General features: G+C 39.3%; 1 protein-coding gene across 10 annotated transcripts in view; it reads left to right on the top strand.

Annotated features, from left to right (window-relative positions):
- The window catches only part of CNGA1 (cyclic nucleotide gated channel subunit alpha 1), an 82,116-nt gene extending 70,594 nt beyond the window's left edge, over positions 1-11,522 (top strand). For 9 of the 10 annotated variants that reach the window (XM_057726869.1, XM_057726868.1, XM_057726877.1 and 6 more), the window contains 6 exons: positions 139-201; positions 5,119-5,160; positions 5,248-5,358; positions 7,365-7,472; positions 8,306-8,412; positions 9,715-11,522. In XM_057726869.1, the coding sequence (XP_057582852.1) occupies positions 139-201; positions 5,119-5,160; positions 5,248-5,358; positions 7,365-7,472; positions 8,306-8,412; positions 9,715-11,123 (1,840 nt within the window). In that variant the 3' untranslated portion in view covers positions 11,124-11,522. The remainder of the gene's footprint in view (positions 1-138; positions 202-5,118; positions 5,161-5,247; positions 5,359-7,364; positions 7,473-8,305; positions 8,413-9,714) is intronic. The other variant, XM_057726878.1, reaches the window with a different exon arrangement.
- The last annotated feature ends 11,958 nt before the right edge of the window (positions 11,523-23,480 follow it).

Raw genomic sequence — 23,480 nt, 5'->3', positions numbered from 1 at the left:
TGTTTTCAAAAATTGTCTAGGCACTAGCTAGTCATGGGTAGAAAGTGAAAAGAATTTGTGCTCTAAGACTGTGTGCTTACCACGGACGTTGTACACATGATACCTATTATGATTTCCCTGTACCTTTTCATTTCCCAGGGAGCAGTGCCTGCCTGGAGCCATTGCACTTTCCAATATTAACAACAGCAGCAATAAGGAGCAGTAAGTGCACTGACAACAGTGAACCAAACCTTTGCTTTTAAAGAACGTCTGCAAAAAGGTAGAAATACATCTGGATCTGTTACACAGAAGATGTATTAGGCAAACGCCACCTCATCCGATGGCAAAGATACTCCATTACTTTGTCATTTGGTTATTTACTTCTGAAAAATGTGGCTACCCATGTTAAAAGTAATATGTGTGTACTGTATGTTTGAACGCATGACGCAGAAGAACCACGTCTATAGCATACATGCAACGCCCCTCCACGTGGTTAGGGTTGGGGTGTCGGACAAAATAAATGAAACGTCATTAATCCTTCCCATTCTGAGCCAATGTCTCAGGTCAAGTTTGTCAGGAGACAGTCTCTGAGATGGAGGTTCGTATGCAGAGGTTTAATGGGTGGGCTCTGAGAAATGATGCCTACACGGGAGTCTGGGGAGTAGTGTTGGGCAGAGGGAGACACTGAACTTTGGAGAATAGAGTTGATGTGTCGCGTGATCCCATTGGAAGATCTGGAGAAGGGATGCACTTCAGAGTTGTTGCGTAGTTAGGCAGTAGGACTGGGCATGGACCCAGGCACAGTCATTGGACCAGGGCTGCCTCTATGCAGGGGCGCGTAACTTTGAGCACGGTGGCTTCCTTCAGCCAAGGCCAGCCAAGGGAGAGGGAAGCCATGAGGTGGCAGCAACCAAAACCGGATAATGGCACTGGTCAAAGTCCTGAGGCAAAAAGGCAAATTAGTAACCATAATATATAGTGATTCAAGTCAAGATTATTTGATGCCCTTTCCATGGTGTAATTAACTTGCCCTCAAGTGACTGATTGCTTTCCTCAATTAATGGCGCTGTTTTATTTTATTTATTTATTTATTTTAATATATATATATTTTTAATTTGTTTATTTTATTTTTTATTTATTGGCTGCATTGGGTCTTTGCAGCTGCCCGTAGCTGCTTTCTGTAGTTGTGGAGAGCAGGGGCTACTCTTCATTGCAGTGCTCAGGCTTCTTATTGCAGTGGCTTCTCTTGTTGCAGAGCACAGACTCTAGGCTCGTGGGCTTCAGTAGTTGTGGCCTGTGGGCTCAATCGTTATGGCTCACGGGCTATAGAGTGCAGGCTCAGTAGTTGTGACCCATGGGCTTAGTTGCCCTGAGGCAGGTGGGATCTTCCCGAGCAGGGATGGAACCCGTGTCCCCTGCTTTGGCAGGCGGATTCTTAACCACTGTGCAACCAGGGAAGCCCAGTGTTGCTGTTTTAGAGTCATAGCATTAGCCTTTGTAACTGGAAGGTTGGACCTTCAGCACTAGCAGCAGTTAAATCACCTGGGTGAAGGAGACCTCGTGCGTTAGTCCCGTACATAGTCTCCACCTCGGCCACCATGGTTGCCCCATTCACATCCACATTGTGCCCGCACTGGGGTTGCCAGTGACAGAGGCTGGCTTTGTCAGCAGGCTGAGTTATTCTGTCTGCTTGGTTGTTTCTTTCTTTTCCATGGTACCTTCTATTTGATGGGCATTAACATGGGATACAAAGGTTTTAAACCTTGTGCTCATGCCCATAAAGTCCATCCAGTCTGCCTATTCTCCAGAATTATTTTTCCCGATCTTTCAATATGTTTTCATCAGCCAATGCTTTGTGACTGCCCATGAATCCTTGTATATTCTTAATTTGGGCCATTTCTTCTTCTACACAAAGTAGACGATTGTGCACTGCTTGAAGCTGTGCCGTTGGTAAGGTTAACCTCACTATCTTTCAAGGCCACCTCTACGTAGGGCTGTATTGTAGACAACAGCTTATTTTGGCTTGCATCCAGACGCCAAGCTGACCCATCCACAGGTCATGCTCCATCAGCTGTTCCTATAAACCTAGTATATGGCCATGGTGGGGGTGGGGTGTGGTGGAATAGCTTTGATGCAGTAGTGGTAGATGACAGGGAGAGGGTGCCAAGCTACCTGCTCAGTCCCAAATATACCACTTTATTATATGATAGATTGCAATACAACCTTATGACTTGTTAGTTCTGACAGGCTCCAGCTCACGGTCAGCAGTCATTTTCTGTCCCATGGCTAGATAATCCTCTTTTGGGGCCCAATTAACATGACGTCATTGATATAGGTATAGTGGACCAATGTGACACTCTGAGGAATGTCCAGGTGGTCCAGCTCCCTCTAGCTTATGTCATGACAGTGGGCAGGAGAGTTTACGTAGCCCTGGAAAATACTGTAAATTCACACTGTTTTCCATCCCATGTGAATATGAACTGTGTCTGACCCACTTCCCTGATAGTGATTAAAACTAACACATGCACCACGATTGACCCAGAACCTTAGGAATACGGTATGGATTGGATGAGTTTGTTGTTTTTCACATCTGCCACGGTGACTGCAATTGGGGCTACTATTTGGTTGGTTTTGTATTAGTCTGCTGCCATCCGCCAGGATCCATTTGGTTTTAATAGGGGCCAGACATTGAATTAAATGGGGATGTGATGGGGAAGCCCCACCCCTGCATGCATTAGGTCTTTAAGGACTGCATTTCCTTTCCTGTCCAGGATGCAGTATTGTTTTTTGCCAGCAGGTAGGAGGCAGCTCTAGGGCTTCCACTGGGTCCTCCCCATTATGTTAGCTTATTCCACAAACCAAAGAACTAGTGGAGATGAGAGTTTTGCCAATGATGAAATATACGCATTCTGTGTTTAGAGGGAGGCACTGGAGAAATGACCACAGCAGGCATCCTTAGACCCAGCGGAGGCCCCACAGATTAATACTAAACCACTGCATGTCCCCCACTTTAATGGGGGGGGGCATGATGATGCTTTAGTCCTTGGGTCTCAATATCAACTTGGGTCCTGTGCCAAATGGCCTTTAATGTATCTAGGTATTCCTTTTTTTCCCCCAGGATACAGTTACCTAAGTAAATGACCATCGGTTTTCTTTGGAGGAAAGACTGGGGAAATCATTACTGAATATGCTTGGCATGGTGTTGCAGTCCTTCTTCACAGGAGCCGGGCTTCTCCTCCAGTCGGTGGTTTCACTTCTGAGAGCTAGGTTAGAAACTATTCAAGGGGTTATGACTTTTATGGGGGCCAATTGCCCTCAACCTCCTGAGCATCCATTGCCAATTTGTTTTTTATTGTAAATGTTAACATTTACAGTACCCCAATAAGTCAACAGGATGCCCATCTATCTAGGAACGCAGTATTCTATTAACCTCTTCCATAGCTCTCTGTCAGTTAAGACCCTGGCTGCTATGCTCACCTTGTTGTTAATTACAATTATCAGATCTGTTTCTCTTCTGATGGGTAAGCGCTGCCACTGGTCTCTGTAATTTCTAGATCCCATCATCCCGATTCCTCTCAGGGAATCTAGTTCTGTACCCAGTTCAGCATCTCTCACTATTAGCCCTGGTCTACAGAGGACAGCAATACTGAACTTCTCAGTGATGCTGGTGCCCCTCTCACCAGCACATTCCCTCTCATTTTTGTATCCTCTGAGCCCTCTTAGGGAACACAATCAGTTGGTGGGCTATTTTCCTTACTTCGTATATCCATTTTAGTCTACCACTTCTCTGAATCTTTCTGATACCTTCCTCCACCATGTGCTATGGCATTTTGTAATTTATATTTCACTAAATGTGACCATCACCTTTTCTGAGCTTCTAAGAGCCACCCAAGAAGTGTGCCAGCAACATCTCCCAGGGTCTATGTTAGGGTGTTAAATCCTTTATCATAGGAATGTACTCCCATAGCAATAAATTCCGCCTTATCTAACTTTATATTCTGTTCCTGTTTGTACATGACAAACCTAGGTGCCAAGCCCCTTTTCCTTGTCAATTTTATCTCCTATTTCTCCTTCGTAGCAGCTTTCTACTTCTGCTGGGCCATTCCTACCTAGACTAAGTTCATTTGTATCTTTGTACCTGAAAATTTCCCTCCCTTTGACATCCTTTCTCTTCTCAACCTCTACAACTCTTATCCATACTTTTAGGTCTAGATTTAGACCTACGTCCCTTTAACAGCCTTCTCTGACTACCCCAGTAGTAATGAGATGCCTGTTCATTTATGTCTGTATAATACATTTTCCCAAGACATCTGAGCCAACAATGACAGCCTACTATGACCTTAATTCTGTCTAACTCCAGAATCCATTCTTCTGCTGATAGAGAAAGCCAGCTGCAGAAAGAGGCCTCTAATCCCATACTCTCCACTCAAGAAGAAATTGTATATAGAAGAAGGTGATCTCAAATCCAATGAATGATTATAAGAATTGGGATTCTACTCTGTTACCACAGAGCTTTTTGTAACATCGCTTCAGCCAGAATTACCCCTCTAAAGAAAAATGATGGCATTTTCTTGAGATTCTCAAAGCTCTTATTTAAGTATAAATACAAGTGACATCAAGAAGCTTCAATTTTTTTAAGAACTTTTATTGAAATACAGTTAACATCCAATAAACTGCATATATTTAGAGTGTACAATTTGGTATCCTAATCTCCCAATTCATTCTCCCCCAACCCTCCCCACTTTCCCCACTTGGTGTCCATATATTTGTTCTCTACATCTGTGTCTCTATTTCTACCTGGAAACTGAAATTTTAAGTACCCATTTGTTGGATATACATTGAGCACTCTTGGTGGCTGTTGTTTCTCAAATTTCCCTCCCTGGGCTTATGCCTTTATCCACCTCCATTTTCTGCAATTTTCCACATGCGCTAATTCCCAGGAATTTTATTTGTTTATTATCTGGGTGTGTGTCTATTTTTTGTTGAATCCTCCATTAGGAGACCAGATTTCTGGTCTCTGAGCATGGGGGCAGGTCTTTGAACACAAAGCCCAGAATTCTTGCCCAATGGAGAGGAAGGAATAAGAATGAAAGTCAGAATGTAATTTGATTATGTGATAGAGATTTTTTTTTCCCATAGAGAACCAAAAGAAAAAAAGAAAAAGAAAAAAGAAAAGAAGAGGTAAGTAAGACTTTGGCATGAATGACCCCACATTTTTCTGCCCATAACATTTTTGTATTTTACCAACTACATTTCTCACTTTTTCAGCAAGCCAGATGATAAAAATGAAAATAAAAAGGACTCAGAGAAGAAAAAGAAGAAAGAAAAGGACAAAGATAAGAAAAAGAAAGAGGAGAAAGGCAAAGATAAGAAAGAGGAGTAAGTATTTTTACTGGCATTGAAATTAGGAATAAATCTAAATGTTTTAGATGCGGGATAATTTCGCACAAGTTTATAGTAAAGAGGCCTTGTGTAAAGACTAAATAAATCATTGTCAAATATGAATTTAATTTTTTCTAATTTCCTTAAAGTTAACAATGGTAGCCCTAGTCTTAATTTTCTCATCAAGAATTTTCAGTGTCATGGTTAATTTCCCTCCTCAAGCACTGGTAAAGATAAACTTAGCATTGGGACATATTTAGGATCCAAAGAAAGTTGGCTTTCTAGGATCTTACCATCAATTTTTTTAGATGAAATAAAAATTTAATAATTTCATTAACATTTTTGAGTCATAAATACTGTATGGCAAATAAGCCAAAGTAAAGTAGTCTCATTGCAAAAGCCATGCCTAATTTTGAGAGCAGTATAAATGCTGTCAAAACACCAGCTATTTCAAAGAAACTTTTTTTATTTTATTATTTTTTAAAATTTATTTATTTATTGGCTGCATTGGGTCTTTGTTGCTGCATGCAGGCTTTCTCTAGTTGCAGCAGGTGGGGGCTACTCTGTTGTGGTGCAGGGGCTTCTCATTGCGGTGGCTTCTCTTGTTGTGGCGCACGGGCTCTAGGCACACAGGCTTCAGTAGTTGTGGCACGTTGTCTCAGTAGTTGTGGCTCGTGAGTGCTAGAGCGCAGGCTCAGTAGTTGTGGTGCATGGGCTTAGTTGCTCCACAGCATGTGGGATCTTCCTGGACCAGGGCTCGAACCCATGTCCCCTGCATTGGCAGGATGATTCTTAACTACTGTGCCACCAGGGAAGTCCAAGGAATGGTGTAAAACAAGCATTTGAGAGTTAGAATTTCACAAGGATAAGGCTGAGTGATATTTTCAGAGCTATCCTTTTACTTTTTATTAAAGAAAAAATTGTTTTCTAAACTTATTCAAAGAAAACTCTTTACCAGATAATGGTTTAATTATTTGTGCCTGTTAGAAATTTATTGATGTTGTATAAAAGAAAAAATCCTTAAAAATATAGATTTGGGGACTTCCCTGGTGGTGCAGTGGTTAGGAATCTGCCTGCTAATGCAGGGGACACGGGTTCGAGCTCTGGTCCTGGGGGATCCCACATGCTGCGGCGCAACTAGGCCTGTGTGCCACAACTACTGAGCCTGCTCTCTAGAGCCCATGAGCCACAACTACTGAGCCCACGTGCCACAACTACTGAAGCCCATGCACCTAGAGCCCGTGCTCCACAACAAGAGAAGCCACTGCACTGAAAAGCTCACTCACTGCAATGAAGAGTAGACCCTGGTCGCCGCAACTAGAGAAAGCCCATGTGCAGCAACAAAGACCCAATGCAGCCAAATAAATAAATTAATAAACAAACAAATAAATAAATATGTAGGTTTGATGCTAGAAAGTTTGAAAAAATGTCCATTTGATCATATAGTTCCTTCTATCCTTCTTTCTCTGGCCCTCTTATTGCCTTTCAGTTCCTCATACACACTTAAGAACAAGCACTTTTCATTAGTTTGTGTTATATTCTTCTCTCCATACAGATGAGAAAGAAGCCACGAGTTCCCCCCTCACAGTGGTCCCTGATTGTTTTGTTACCTGGTAAGGGGAGTGGTAAAACCATCATTCTTCCACCAACCATTACCTACCAAAGCGGTCTGTGGAATATTCAGAGTTTGGCAGGATCTCTGCCATTGTTCTCTCTCAGTAGCTGGAGTAATAGACGTGTCTGCAGTATCGCAGTAAAATAAGAGCTTTAATAAAAGTCTAAAATATGGTTTAATGTGAGACTAGAAATTTAACTCTATATCCACCCCTCAGTAACCAGTTTCTTATGACTAATGCACTTATGCCAAGCTTGTCTTCCCACCATGGATGGAGCTTATTTCTATGTCATTAATTGTGGGTGATGGGCAGAACCATATTTAATATGTGAAATAAAAATATTCTTGTTTCTTGGTAACCTTCCCCTTTATTTCTAATTGCTGCTAGGGAGAAGAAGGAAGTTGCGGTTATTGATCCCTCTGGAAACATATATTACAACTGGCTGTTTTGCATCACCTTACCTGTCATGTACAACTGGACCATGATTATTGCAAGGTGTCTATGTATTTTTGTGGATCTCAAACCACTTCTAATTTCCAAGTTAACTGAGTTTACAGTTTGGCCTAGAGCTCTTCAGAACATACCTCCTTTGTCCACCACAGGTTGTAAAGAGAGGTTACATCAATTCTCAATATGTTTTCCCAAGAGCAAGAGTAGGTGCTTCGGTTCCTAATATCCTTGGAAATCCAATATTGGGATGGGGGGGGGGATACTTTTAAACTTTTGGTTGCTCAGTCATTTAATTACAACTTTGAGAGAAACTTTTTGTTTTCTTCAGCCTACAAGAAAAAAATTTTGCCAAGACTGGAGAAAGATCAAGGATCTAGGTTTTATAGAGCAAGATGCGTTTCCCAAGTATTAGTTATGGTTCCTTGTCTCTTAAACAGTAAACATCTCAGCCACCCAGGACCAAGCATGATTTCCCGAGGCATTCTGGGTACAAATAGTTAACATGAACCTGGTTATCAATGTGTATCACCCAAACATATTTTGACATTAGCTTGAAGCCATTTATACTCATTTGATGTTTTCACAAAGCTGACTAGTATAATGGAAAGAATGTTGAAATTCAGAAGCGTGAGAAAACTAAATCCAACCCTGGGATTTGGGAAAGCCATGGCTGATTAGCCTTATGTGTTATACTTCTCATCATGATAAAATTATACAAAGAGGACTTTTACTTAAATTGGTCCCATTTCATTTTATTTATACAAGTTCCATTTTGTTTGTTTGTTTATTTTTAAGCTCTTTATTGGAATATAATTGCTTTATACTCTTATACTAGCTTTTGAGGTATACCAAAGTGAATCTGTTCTGTTTTTTTACAGGGCATGTTTTGATGAACTTCAGTCTGATTACCTAGAATATTGGCTCATTTTTGATTACTTATCAGATTTAGTCTATCTTCTTGATATGTTTGTACGAACAAGGACAGGTAAATATGTTTAGTTTTGGATATTTTGTAATTTCATACTTTTATCTCTATATACAATTTGAAATTTCTTAATTCAAATATTCTTCCAAAAAAATCACAAAAAATTGTTTTAGAGGAAAAAGCACCTTTGAAAGCAAGAGTACCGCATACCTACGTACAGGCTTAGGCCACTCCAACTGATTCAGAAGAACATTACTAGGCAACCTTTGGGATGTGGCTTGATGGCTTTCCTCCATTTTCCTGTTCACTGGGTTTATACCAGGAGAGAGGAATAGAGAGAACAGAAATATTCCGCCAGTTCTGTGGGGAAAGGGTAATTGTTATTAACAGATATACCTTGAAGAGACATGGGGGAAAAGTCATTGTACTCAGCAGATCTGTACTAGAAATTTTATAAGAAACAGGACGTACATCCTTAATTCAACTTTGTGGTCCATGGCGAGGCATTATTGGCCACTAATCTGGGCAGGATCTGATAGCTGCCTACTTAAGTATTCTTGCTAAGTAGGTATAAGCTCATTTTCTATACTACTCTCCACATGCAGAGGTAACCTGTGTAGGCAGAGTATGGCTTTTAAGAATCATTATGTAAAATAAAGATATTCTCTAATATCAGTACACTGGAACAATGCTTCAGTTCTGTTCTATGCATAGCTCTGATAAGCAGGATAGGGAGAGAAACAAATTTTTCCCTAGTAAAATATATCACAGTACTGAAATTCTGGGTTTAATACACAAGGCCCAGGGTAGCAGCTTAGGAGAAGGGAAGATCCCAGATGTCTAAGGAAGCCTGGGGGGTAAGAAAGAGAGACGAAAATGAAGCCATGAAGGACACATGCTTCACACTGAAGGGGCAAGGCAAGAATGTGCACGATAGTCAAACAGCAAAGAGGTACCCAGGCTTCAAGGGTGGGGCTGGGATTCTGACAAAAGAGCGCCTGAGGAATTAAGCGCAGTGCTGGGGCATTGAGAAAACTTTGCAAGAACGCTGTTCATAAAAAGAATAGCTTTACCGGGGCAAGATGCTGAATCTAAAGATTTGTGTATATACCTTGTATATATACATTGCATATAATCTCTCACTTCTGTACTTACAAAGCTTTCCTTTTTATTTCTGCAAAAGAACATTTTCCACAGCCATATGTTAACCAGTACTCATATCTTAATATGTTGCTAAAAGCATGTTTATTGGAATGAACTCTTGTTTTGAACTCAATGAAGTTTATTGAGAGTTACTTTAGAAAAATTCACAAAGGCATAAAAAGGAAAAAAAAAATCACTTTTTTTTTTCTACTATTTTAGGATACCTAGAACAAGGACTGCTGGTGAAGGAAGAGCTTAAGCTCATAGACAAATATAAATCAAACTTTCAGTTTAAACTTGATGTTCTATCAGTGATACCGACTGACCTGCTGTATTTTAAGCTGGGCTGGAACTATCCAGAAATTAGATTAAACAGACTGTTAAGGATCTCTCGAATGTTTGAGTTCTTCCAGAGAACAGAAACAAGGACAAACTACCCAAACATCTTCAGGATTTCTAACCTTGTTATGTATATCGTTATCATTATCCATTGGAATGCGTGTGTGTACTTCTCTATTTCCAAAGCTGTTGGATTTGGAAATGATACATGGGTCTATCCTGATGTTAACGATCCTGAGTTTGGCCGTTTGGCTAGAAAGTACGTATACAGCCTTTATTGGTCTACACTGACTTTGACCACCATTGGTGAAACACCACCTCCTGTGAGGGATTCTGAGTATGTCTTTGTGGTAGCTGATTTCCTAATTGGAGTGTTAATTTTTGCTACTATTGTTGGTAACATAGGTTCTATGATTTCCAACATGAATGCAGCCAGAGCAGAATTTCAAGCAAGAATTGATGCGATCAAGCAATACATGCATTTTCGGAATGTAAGCAAAGATATGGAAAAAAGAGTTATTAAATGGTTTGACTATCTGTGGACCAACAAGAAAACAGTGGATGAGAGAGAAGTCTTGAAGTATCTACCTGATAAACTAAGAGCAGAGATTGCCATCAGCGTTCACTTAGACACATTGAAAAAGGTGCGCATTTTTGCAGACTGTGAAGCTGGTCTGTTGGTGGAGTTGGTCTTGAAATTACAACCCCAAGTCTACAGTCCTGGAGATTACATTTGCAAGAAAGGAGATATTGGACGAGAGATGTACATCATCAAGGAAGGCAAACTCGCTGTGGTGGCGGATGATGGAATCACTCAGTTTGTGGTATTGAGTGACGGCAGCTACTTTGGTGAGATCAGCATCCTTAACATTAAAGGCAGCAAAGCTGGCAATCGAAGAACAGCCAACATTAAAAGTATTGGCTACTCAGATCTGTTCTGTCTCTCAAAAGATGACCTCATGGAAGCTCTAACAGAGTACCCAGATGCCAAATGTATGCTAGAAGAGAAAGGGAAGCAAATCTTGATGAAAGATGGTCTATTGGACATAAACATTGCAAATGCTGGAAGTGATCCTAAAGATCTCGAAGAGAAGGTCACCCGAATGGAGGGGTCAGTAGACCTCCTGCAAACAAGGTTTGCTCGGATCCTGGCTGAGTATGAGTCAATGCAGCAGAAACTGAAGCAGAGACTAACCAAGGTTGAGCGATTTCTGAAACCACTTATTGACACAGAATTTTCAGCTATTGAAGGATCTGGAGCTGAAAGTGGGCCCACAGACTCTACATAGGACTAAAAAGCTGGTTATTCATGAGGACATGCCTCACGGTCCTTTTTGTGATGTGATGAAGGCACCTGTAAGTTGGAAGAAGAGGATCATTCAGCTGGGAAATTTTCTCATAAGGAAATGATGCTTTGATGCAGGACACAAGGCCATACACTCACTTTTGAGGTACTGTGGCTAAAGAATCATCACATTTAGAATTTTTCAGAGTGAATAACGTGCAAAGATATAAACCAATTAACTTGTCAATATCTATATCTTCTGGTTTTTTCACATATGCTTATTTTATGTAACACTATAAAAGTGAACAAGTACCCCTCAACTTAAGGCATTTTCTGTTGTTGAGGAGCAAAGGGGAATTACCATGTACATCATGTTCAGGATACTATTTAAAAAAGAATTAGAATGCAATAAAGTAAAATAAATCGTAAAGCTGTAGTGAATATTATTTATTTGATAATTTAGTAGAGAGTTTAGGATATTTTAGAGCTTCTGGGTCATTTTAGCTTCTTAATCATTTTACTCTAGGGCTTGGGAAGAATGGTTGAGAGAAACTTCTTACCAATAAAAGCATGACAAATCATATATATACACACACACACACACACACACATATATATGTATATATACACACATACTATAAATATACGCACATGCATATGAAATTGAACATCATAAAATGTTATAGGAATCTTTTATAATAAAAATTTTAAAATTCTCTGATTATTAAGGCCTGACAGCAGTGGCTACTATCTTCCTTCCCTGACTGGCCAGCAATAAGAAAAAGAGAAAAAGGTAATACTCTTGCTAGGTGATGAGCAAAGGAAATTGTTGTTAGAAAAGGAGACCTGAAAGTTCTATGGTCCAGAATGGGCATCGTGAGAGCTTCTTAGAAATTCAGAATCTTAGGCCCTAGCACAGACTTGCTTCATCAGAATCCGAATTTTAGCAAACCCCTAGGTAATTCATACATTAAAGCTTGAGAAGCACCCTGGCTAGAGAACCAGGAAGGAGTTAATGGGGGAAGGTTCTAGAAAAGAAAAGGTAGCTATGTGACACGTGTGTGCCCATGGAAGACATTGCTAATCAATTACCCAGCTCTGCTGCTAAACCCAGATGTGGCTCAGTAAATTCTTAACACAGATCACTGGAACTGATATCAGATTTCTATCTGTACCTATAGTAATATGACTTAACATAGCTTCTTGTTAATTTCACATTTCAGATATCTGTGTGGACCTCAATCAGTGTATGCCAATGGTAGAATTTATCGTACTCTACCAATAGAATATTTACTGAATTATATGTCGTCTTTGCAGCCTTAAGTTTCCCTTCTACATTTTACCTATCTCTTTAATATTGGCAGGCAAGTACTTCTTCACTACACAGGAAGTGGCTAGTCCTGGAGTGGGTGGATCATAAGTAATAAATAATATGGTTTCTGCCTGAGACAAGTGCTCCTTTTCCTCTCATTTCTTTCTTATTCTTACTATTCCTTCTCCTCCATCTGCATTTTACTATTTTCTCTGTGTTCTTTCTTGCCTGTTTTAAAAACCTCTAAGACACTGTAAAAAGGCTTGCTGGCTCCTCATAGCAGGCAGATTTGGTAGGATAGGAATGAGTGAGGGTTACACACTTGGCTCAGGGCTGCCTCCCAAAGGAGAAGCAGCCCCAATCACAGCAGCCAGGTGGGGGGAACTTTGAATCTGACCTGGGCTAGAGATATATCTAAAGGTTCTGATTTGATGACCTCTGACCCAAAGCTCTGTGAGCTTACATCAGGTAGGTGGCAGATTCTTAGTTCAAAGGCTTGGGCTAAGGAGGGTTTAGTCAATTCCTTTTTCATGACTCTTCCAGGAAAAGCCCCTGACAGGTGGTGGTGAAGCCTCCAGTTTTAGACACCGGGAGTGTAAAGCAGAGGTTCACAACTGGGCTCTGGCTTCATGAGGGTTTAAAAAAAAAAAAAAAAAAGACAGGGAACATGAGGCTTTGGTGAGACTGATGGTAAGTGTGCTGACCTGGGTACATGTGGATGTCAGAGCAGGAGCTCACCTTTTAGCAATCCGGAGGCCATCTGTATTCCAGGCTGATCCCATACTCCAGCTGGCTCTCTGGAACTAGCATCTTAACATATTAAGACTAGGACAGGCTTGCCATAAGTACAAGTGAGGGCTGGCTGAAGTTTGAAGATCTTCAGTAACTGCATCTGAGAGGAAATGAGAGAGAATTCTGGGACTTGTAGATGGTACATCAGAGGGAGAGCAGAAACTCCTGCCCTAGTCTTGCCAGTATGTCTGATCAGTACTGTCTCCCTCCCCAACTGTATTATCGATATAAGGTAATATTCGCATAGGAAGAGGTCACTTCAAAGTTTTGCACATATTAAAAAAATTTTTTTTTCTAACTTGAAATATGATGTGATTAAGCTTCTTACCATTAGGAGGCAATGTTAGCCTATAATTATAAACTTTAGAGCCTGAAGCTGTTTATTTTTTTCCCATATAAATTATAGGTAGTAAAATCAGAGCTCTTTGGCAGTAATAGGCAATTCTTTTCTAACATGGATATTTCCAGAAGATTTTAGTATAGAATATATACTAGTCTAAAATGAAAACTATCAAAGTATAAAATGCAAATTTAATCGGTAAAATAACAAGATAAATGGAAACATTTCAATATTTCTTATTTTCAGGAAGTTCATATAGGCACTATTAATAATTCCATTATAAGGAGCTTTTACCAACCTGTAAGATATATATTAGAGGTAAGCAAAAGGGGGAAAAAAGGAGAAAGCATTTATGTTGAACTTCAGTTTATATTTTTATTTTTTAAAAAGTCCATTGCTTTAAAATGTCTGAAAACTACAGATCTGTTTGAAAAGCATTGGAAGTATGCCTGGCTTGGATACTGTCAGTTTAGGTGATAGTCTTCCTTATGACTACTGAAATTGTATTATTGGATGTCCTAGTTTACAGACTATTCAGAATATAAAATACCAAACAACAGGCTTATAGACTCAGAAGAAATAGTTTGCTATTTGCTGGACTAGTTTATCTCTAGGTGAAGGGAGAAAGAGGGAAATTCAAAGAAAGGGGATCAGAGAATGTGGAAAATACACAAAGACTCTAGGGATCATCTAGTGCCCCCCTCCTCATTTTACAAATACATAAATGAAGATCGGCAACACTAAAATTGGTGAGGATGCAGTAATAGGAACCCGAGTGAGAGTGGGAATTTTTACCATATGTTGGAAGGCAGTATGCTAATATCTGCTAGAGCCCAAAGTTGGGTTAACCCAGCAATTTCATTCTCAGACATACATAGTCACTACAAAAGTTGGCCACATTCTTCAACAGTGAGACATGCTGAAGAACGTCTGTAGTAGTAAAAAATTGTAAACAACTTAAATGCTCATCAAATGGAGACTAGACATATAAATTGAAATATATTCGTATAAGGGAATTCTATAAAACGTTTGAATCGTAACAAAATAACACTTATGCAGAGCTTAGTGTGACCAGGCTCTGTCCCGAGTACTTTCCAGGTGTCCATTCATGTAATCCTCATGACAACCTATAATGCAGGTCCATTATGTTTCCTGTTTAACAGATGAGGAAATGCAGGCACAGAGAGTATAAGTAATTTGCCGGAAGCCCACGGAAAGGAAATGGCACAACTACTATTTGAATCCAGGCAGGTAAGCTCCAGGGTGCCTGCTCTTAACCCTTTCATTTGTGCACACCCTTGTATGTACGCCCAATAGCATCTATACAAAACTTACAAACATACAACAGGATACTAAGTAGTGCTTATGGGTCTATACCTGTGATGTAATAATTTAATAACAGGCATGGAAATGAGAGTAGAAATCAGAAAAGTGGTCACTTCTGTGTTGGATGGAGAGGACGGGATGGGAGGGAGAGTGAGAAATTCCTAGGACTTCATCTGTCTATGCTGTTTTATATCTTTTAAAACAATCTGAAGGAGATAAGTCCAAATGTTAAGATTTGACAAACCCATGTACCAATATGCATACATACTCTCTCTATAATCTTTGGTATAGTTGGACTATTTCACATGAAGAAAAAAAAGAGGAGTTAAGCATAAAGTCACACAGCTAGTTTAGTGGCAAAGTCTGGACTTTTGACCCTTGGTTCAGTGCTTACTTCACTATGAGGTTGTACTTGATTGCTTTATACAAGGACCAAGTTAAGTGCTTTATGGGGCTCCACTTGGTGATAGCATGCCTGTTATCTGTATGTGTATCCACTTTAGGTTAGTCAGAGTGCATATTAAATAACTTTGAGACAATACTTTCTAGAATTACATTTCATGTCTGGCTCTTGGTTTCCTGATGAGTTAGAGGTGAAAGAATGCATTTTTCACCAGTGCATTCCTTTGAGATTCTAAAAATAGCAATTTACCACAAAATTACTCACCAGCCTGACAATGTTGGCCCTTAAAAAGAATTGATATTGGATTTCTTGTCAAATTGCCAATTTCTCCTCTTTTCACTTAGGTTCCTTTTTGTTTCATCTGGGCTGAGCTTCAGCCAGCTGGACTTGGTCCAAGAAGCTACTTGAGTTAGTTCTTCAGAGAGCAGGGAGCCTGCTTCCTGGGTTTGTCACAAAGATTCATGGTGCTGAGGAGCACAGGTATCCTGGTGGCACCAAAGTCCATGGTGTTCTCTGATGTCGCCCAGTGGCCACTTTGCTTACTTTTGGCAGAAAGAGTGACAGGTGAGCCACCCAAGGCACCTGAAGGATCAACATAGGTCTACCATTATCAGGGGGGCTCCAGGATAGGAATGTAATTTTTTTCTACTTACTTTTGAGTGTAATACATCACTCTCCCTACTTCCTTAGTTTGCTAAAAATACTGATAATTAATAGATCTGCATTATGGGTATTTCCATTGCTCCATTCAGATATAATTTCAAAATGCCCAAAGAGCATAAAATATATAAAATTACCAAAGAAGCATACTACAATAAAGTAACATGACGTTTACTTTGATTATATTCCTTTAATTTTCATGTCTAAAATATTTGGGCATTTGAAATTCATTGATTAAAGAGCAACAAGCCTGCTGCACTGTTGGTGGGAATGTAAATTGGTATAGCCACTATGGAAAATAGTTTGGGGTTTCCTCAAAAAACTAAAAATAGAACTACCATATGACCCAGCAATCCCACTCCTGGGCATATACCCTGAGAAAACCATAATCCGAAAAGAAACCTGTACCACCATGCTCATTGCAACACTATTTACAATAGGCAGGACATGGAAGCAACCTAAATGCCCATCAACAGATGAATAGATAAAGAAGATGTGGCATATATATACAATGGAATATTACTCAGCCATAAGAAGGAATGAAGTTGAGTTATTTGTAGTGAGGTGAATGGACCTAGAGTCTGTCATACAGAGCGAAGTAAGCCAGAAAGAGAAAAACAAATACCGTATGCTAACTCATACATATGGAATCTAAAAGAGTGGTACAGATAAACCCAGTGACAGGGCAAGAATAAAGATGCAGATGTAGAGAACGGATTTGAGGACAAGGGGCTGGGGCGGGGGGGTGGAGTGCGGCGAAGGGGAAGCCAGGATGAAGTGAGAGACTGGCACTGACATATATACACTACCAAATGTAAAACAGATAGCTAGCGGAAAGCTGCTGCATAACACAGGGAGATCAACTTGATGCTGGGTGATGACTTAGAGGTCTGGGATAGGGAGGGTGGAAGGAGTCACAGGAGGGAAGAGATATGGAGATATATGTATAAATACAGCTGATTCAATTTGTTGTACAGCAAAAACTGGCACAACAGTGTAAAGAAATTATATTCCAATAAAGAGCTTTAAAAAATAAAAATAAAATAAAATAAAAAAGAGTGACAAGACTCTTCACTGGTAGAAAAATGAGAGTTGTTGTTTTTTAATGAACTGAAATAATGAATGTCTTTTTATTTTAAAAGACATTCTTTATTTAGATTTTAGTGCTAAATCTTTTAATATAGACCTCTTGATTTAACACCGCTGACTTAGTCTCATTTCTATCTTTTACCCTGAGGCAAGTAGCCTGCTCTGCTGGCCTGAACCCCAAACCAGAAAGCTATTGCTTTTTTGCAGCTCAGAGAGTGTGGCCAAAAATAAATCTCTCTCTCTCTCTCTCTCACACACACAGACATACACATACACACACACAAATGCATAATATAGATTAACTATATTTCAAACATTCATTTGCAATCAAATGTAGTACTCCATGGATATTGGCAAAGCAGACTGAGCATTTGCTCCCTGAGCCCAGTTAAAATCACTCTCTTCAAATTATTTGAGCCTCTCAAACAGGTAGCCATAACTGAATAATCTATTTGAGCTATAAATAGATTGTGAACAAAAGGAAATCAGTAAATATCACTTATTTAAACTTTAAAAAAGTTATCATAACAATGATTAGCATTATTATCTTTGAATTGTGTATGAGATTTGGAACAGATATCATACAATAAACAAAGAGGATAAATAGATTCTCTAGGTATTACTCTGATGGGACTGGTCAGATTAAACATGTTTAATTAAACAAAATCTTAAAACCAGTGCATGAGCTTCACTAGGGGGACGTTCTACTGGAGTACATTTGGGGTAAAATAATTAAAATTATAATTTAAAAATGAGTGGCTCTAAGCAATCAAATGCAGTAAAGTCTTACATAAGGACTTTTGCAGCTGGTAATGTTCCCAGTGAGGAATTATAAAAAGATTAAAAAAAATCAAAAAAATAAAAAAATAAAAAGATCAAAAAAGACTGGATTTAATTAGGAAGTTTTAAGAAGAAACATGTTCTTGCCTTTGTTAGAAAATCACGGGGCACCTGAACTTAGAAAACTGTATGTGCTTCTGTTTAATGAACAGAATATATTTTATTAGAGGTGGATGCCGTCTAGAGAAGACAAAGTAGAGTTGCCACGTGTGAATGAATGGCCCAGAGGTGGGGGGAACATGGGACTCCAGTCCGGAAAGACAAAGACGGAGAGAGATTTGCTTAACAAATAAAGAAATCTAGATGATTATTAAGAGAATGGAAAGACTTAACATTAACTAATTAACCATGTTGTCTGATACCCGCTCTTCCCCTTTGGTAACCATAAGTTTTTTTCTATGTCTATGAGTCTATTTCTGTTTTGCAAATAAGTTCATTTGTATCATATTATAGATTCCACATATCCCACTTGTCTTTCTCTGCCTGATTTACTTCACTTGGTGTGATAATCTCTAGGTCTAGCCATGTTGCTACAAATGGCATTATTTCATTCTTTTTTTTTTTTTATAACTGAGTAGTATTCCATTGTGTATGTATACCACATCTTCTTTATCCATTCATCTGTTGATGGACATTTAGGTTGCTTCTTGGATATTTTAAATAGTGCTGCTATGAACATTGGGGTGCATGTATCTTTTCAAATTAGAGTTTTCTCCAGATATATGCTCAGGAGTGGGATTGCTAGATCACATGGTGACTCTATTTTTAGTTTTTTAAGGAAACTCTATACTGTTTTCCATAGTGGATGCAGCAGTTTACATTCTCACCAACATTGTAGAGGGTTCCCTTTTCTCCACACGCTCTCCAGCATTTATTACTTGTAGACTTTTTGATGATTGCCATTCTGACTGATGTGAGGTGATACCTCATTGTAGTTTTGTAGTTTGATTTGCATTTCTCTAATAATAGCAATGTGGAGCATCTTTTCATGTGCCTATTGGCCATCTGTATGTCTTCTTTGGAGAAATGTCTTTTTAGGCCTTCTACCCATTTTTTTTGATTGAGTTGTTTATTTTTTTGTTGAGTTGTATGAGCTGTTTGTATATTTTGGAAATTAAGCCCTTGTCGGTCACTTCATTTGCAAATATTTTCTCCTGGTCCATAGGTTGTCTTTCCATTTTGTTTATTATGGCTTCCTTTGCTGTGCAAAATCTTACAAGTTTGATTAGGTCCCATTTGTTTATTTTTGCTTTTCTTTCTATTGCCTTGAGAGATTGACCAAAGAAAACATTGCTACAATTTATGTCAGAGAAGGTTTGCTTATGTTTTCTTCTAGGAGGTTTATGGTGTCATGGCTTAATATTTAAGTCTTTAAGCCTTCAATGGCTCAAATCTTAAAAGAACACCACTTGACTCTTGACACTCTCTCTGCTTCTGCTAACACCTCATTTTTCTGCTGTCCTTTACTGTAAAACTCTTGTAGAATTTGTCCTTGCTGAGTTCTCTCTGCTTTTTCTTGAATCTGATCCAATTCAGTTTTGCTACTATAACTCCAGTAAGACCTCTTGTCAAGGTCACCAATGACCCCTACATCGCCAATTCTAATGGTCAGTTCTCAGTCCAAGACTTACTAGAGTTCTTGGTAGCATTTGGTAGAGATGATCACTCCATTTCTTGAAAGACTTCAGTTGCCTTTCAGGACACTTGGCTCTCAGTCACTTTTCTGACTGAACTTCCATCTCCTTTTGTTCCCCTCCTCATTGAATCTTTAAATGGTGAAGTGTCCCATGATATTCACTCCCTAAGTGAGCTCACATATCTGTTAGCACTTTATAATGTCTATATGCTGAAGATCCCAAATATATACCTCCAGCCTCTCCTCTAAACTCCAGACTTGCATATCCAGCTAGAGACTTGATATCTCTTTGGTGAATGTGATATAATAAGAAATATATATTTTGGGTTTTGTCCCTGGCTGCTGGACTGAACTCCTAAAACCCTTGTAGTTTCCTAAGTGATATGAGCTTTAGGAGCATCTTCTGTTATATTTGGCTTTTGTCACAGACTCCTGAAATAGCTCCAGAGTGAAAAAAATTGAAAGGAGTTATCTTTTGTTATTCAACCATGTCTGAGTTTATTTATATTAATGAGGTGACGTTTGGAAAGTTTCTCAGGATGAGGAGCTGGTTGCCAGGCCAGCTGTGAGATTAGAGAATTGGAACTTTCAGCCCTACCCCCTGACTTTCTGGTGGGTGAAAATGGGCTGGAGGTTGAATTAATCACTAATGTTCAATGATTTAATCAATCCAGTCTATGAAATGATGCCTCAACAACAGAAAAAACCCTAACCCAAAGGGTTCAGAGAACTTCCAAGTTGGTGAACTCATTGAGGCCCCGGGAGGGTGGTGCTCTCGACGAAGGCACGGAAGCTCTGTGCCCCTTCCCACATAACTTGTCCTACGTATCTCTGGGCTGTTCCTGAATTGTATCATTTATAATAGATCAGCAATAGTAAGTAAACTGTGTCGCTGGGTTCTGTAAGCCATTCTAGCAAATTACTGAACATAAGGAGGGGGTCATGGGGACTGCTGGTTTATGGCTGGTTAGTCAGAAGTACAAGTGACAACCATGGGACTTGTGACTGGCATCTGAAGCGGGGCGGGCAGTCTTGTGGGACTGAGCCCATAACCTGTGGGGTCTGCACTCTCCAGGCAGTCAGGGTTAGAACTGAGCTAAATGTAGAACGCTCAGTTGGTACCCACTGAGAACTGAATAATTATTTTGTGTGGAATACCCCACACATCTGGTGTCAGAAGCATTGTTATATGTAGAGAGAAACAGGAGAGATGACGTTTAGTGAAGACTTGATGTGTTCTAAGCAGAACCCATGATTCGTTTCTCAACCCTGTTCTTTCCCTAATGTTCCCTATTTCAGAAAAGGGCACTGCCATTGACTCCCTTCCTCAGGTGAAAAACTTTGAGTCATCTTTTCTCGACTCTTAATTTCACACCTGCTATCTAATTTGTCAGTGAATGTTGTCAGCTCAACTTTCAAAATATAATATATCCTGCATCTGACTATAAGTCACCACATCCACTGCTCATTCGAACCACCATCTTTCACCTGGAGTATGACACAGCGTGTTAACTGGGCTCTAATGCCACTGTTGCTCCCCTTTCCCCAACAGTCCATTTCCATAAAGGCTGCCACTGTGATCGTTTGAAAGCGAGATCACATCACTTCCTGGCCTCAGCTTGCTGACAATTAAATCCAAAATCCTCACCATAGCCCACATTAAATGGCCCCTGATTTACTGCTCTGATTTGGTTTCTTATTGCTCCTCTGCCTGATCCATCTCATTCAGTTATATTGGCCTCCTTGCTGATTCTTAAACGTACCAAGTATGCTCCCTTTTCTCGGTCCTTGTAGTTTCCTTTTCCTCTTCCTGCAAAATTTCTTTCCCCAGTATCCAATGGATGTTGTATCTTCATTCAGGTCTCCGCTCAAATGTCACTATGGTGAAGTGCCATCTTTACCCAGTCTCAATAGATTGAAACCCTCTTCACCTTACCTCGCTGCACAGATCACTACTTGATATTATACAGTAAAACCTTGGATTGCGAGTAACTTGCGCTGTGTGTTCTGCAAGATGAGCAAACATTTCTAATAAATTTTAACTTGATAAACAAGTGATGTCTTGCAATACAAGTAGTACCTGACACCGAACGTCACGTGATCACAACTGAGCCAATGGAGCTGACCACCGACGAACTGATGGATCTGCATCGCGAGCAACAGCAAGAGGTTATGGAGGAGATCTCGTCTGCAGAGGAGGAGGAGAAAAAGGTGGAGGAACCCCTCACTTCAAATGAGATTAGGGAGATGGGTAAAATGTGGGAAACAGTGCAAAATTTTGTAGAAAAGCACCACCCAATAAGGCTGTAGCAGTGCGAGCGATGAATCTGTTTAACAACAATGCAATGTCACATTTCTGCGAAATCCTCAAAAGGAGGCAAAAGCAAGTGTCGTTGGATAGGTTTCTTGTTAAAGCTGCACAAAAAGAAAAAGATTCCATTGAGCCGATAGATAGCAGTGATTCTGTTAGTGATAGTGAAAGTTGTCCTCGCCATAACCCGCCTCTCTCTTGTCTCCCTCACACCAGCCACAAAGGTTTTGCAAGGTAAGTGCAGGTTAATTTGTTTATTTATCTTTATATTTTGTATTTTCTTTATTATTTTGTATTATATTACTGTATTGTAATCACTTTTATATGAATATTTTGGGGTTGTGGAACGAATCATCTGTTTCCATTATTTCTTATGGGGAAATTTGCTTTGATATACAAGTGCTTTGGATTACAAGCATGTTCCCGGAACGAATTATGCTCGCAAACCAAGGTTTTACTGTATCTTAATTTGTTAATTCCCCTTTATTTCTTTCTTAGCTTTTTTTTCCCCTTCAGTTTTATTGGATCATACTTGTTTGTAATCTGTCTCCTCCACTCAAATGTAAGTTCCACAAGCACAGGTACTTTATTTCATTTATTGTTCTATTTCCAGTCTGTAGAAAATATGTGGGGCATAATAGGGGCTTTACACATGTCTGTTGAGTGACTTAATAAATGCATTTTCCAACCAATCCTGAGGAGATAAAGCTCAGAGTTCAAAGTAAGATGATTGAAAGATGATGATTAATGTGATTATTTGCACATCTGAGTTTGTAAACTGAGTCATATCAACTACAATTTAATTTTTTCTCCCACAAAGCCGTTCCCAGCTCAAATTTTCCTATTATTATTACATTAGTTTTCTCGAAAAATCTTTCTTTTACACTGTCATCTCCTCTCTATTGAACCTCATAGTGGCTACTTAGTGTCAACATTGAAACCAAAATTTAATACTTCCGTTTTCAAGGTGCCCTCCAAGCCTATTTGTCACCTTTGCCTGAGGATCCAATAGAATTTTCTCCTTTCTGGTTCAAACATGTGCCATGTTTATTTTCACTTCTAAACCTTGGCCCATGCCATCGCTACAAAGTGGAGTGCCTCTTTCCCTCCCATCCACATCTTACCCTGTCCTTAATACTATTCTCAGTTCTCAATGAGCCTTTTCATTTCTATCCTGGTTCTTTATTTATAGTAAACTCTTCCCATCTCAAATATGCAATGCCTGACAGTATTGCATAATTGCTGGACTCAATTATGGATTGATGGATAGGTTATTTAGCTGAAAATTTGAAAATAATTTACATTAAATATTAATAAATGTTTGGTTGATTTTTGTCTCTGAAGGTTTTCCTAGAAAAAGTAAGTGGTAGCCCAGTTTAAGAAATTATTATTTTATTTTCATGAAATTGACATTATACAATACTATTTTTATCACTTAATTCTGAGTATTAATAACTAAAGCAAAAAAAGATTCAGCAGTTAACCAGGCTAGAAAAATCAACCCAATTATTTAATTTCTCTAATTCTCTTCTGCCCCACATATGGCAGAACATCTCTCTTATTTTAACAGGTGTATTCTGCACTTTATGTTGTATCCTTTATTTCCTTCTTGACACTTTTTCCCCTTTCTTTCTTAGCTTTTTTTTTTTTCT

Source organism: Hippopotamus amphibius, chromosome 3 (genome assembly GCF_030028045.1).
Source record: "Hippopotamus amphibius kiboko isolate mHipAmp2 chromosome 3, mHipAmp2.hap2, whole genome shotgun sequence".
Lineage (NCBI taxonomy): Eukaryota > Metazoa > Chordata > Mammalia > Artiodactyla > Hippopotamidae > Hippopotamus > Hippopotamus amphibius.
This window is presented reverse-complemented; position numbering and strand designations above follow the sequence as displayed.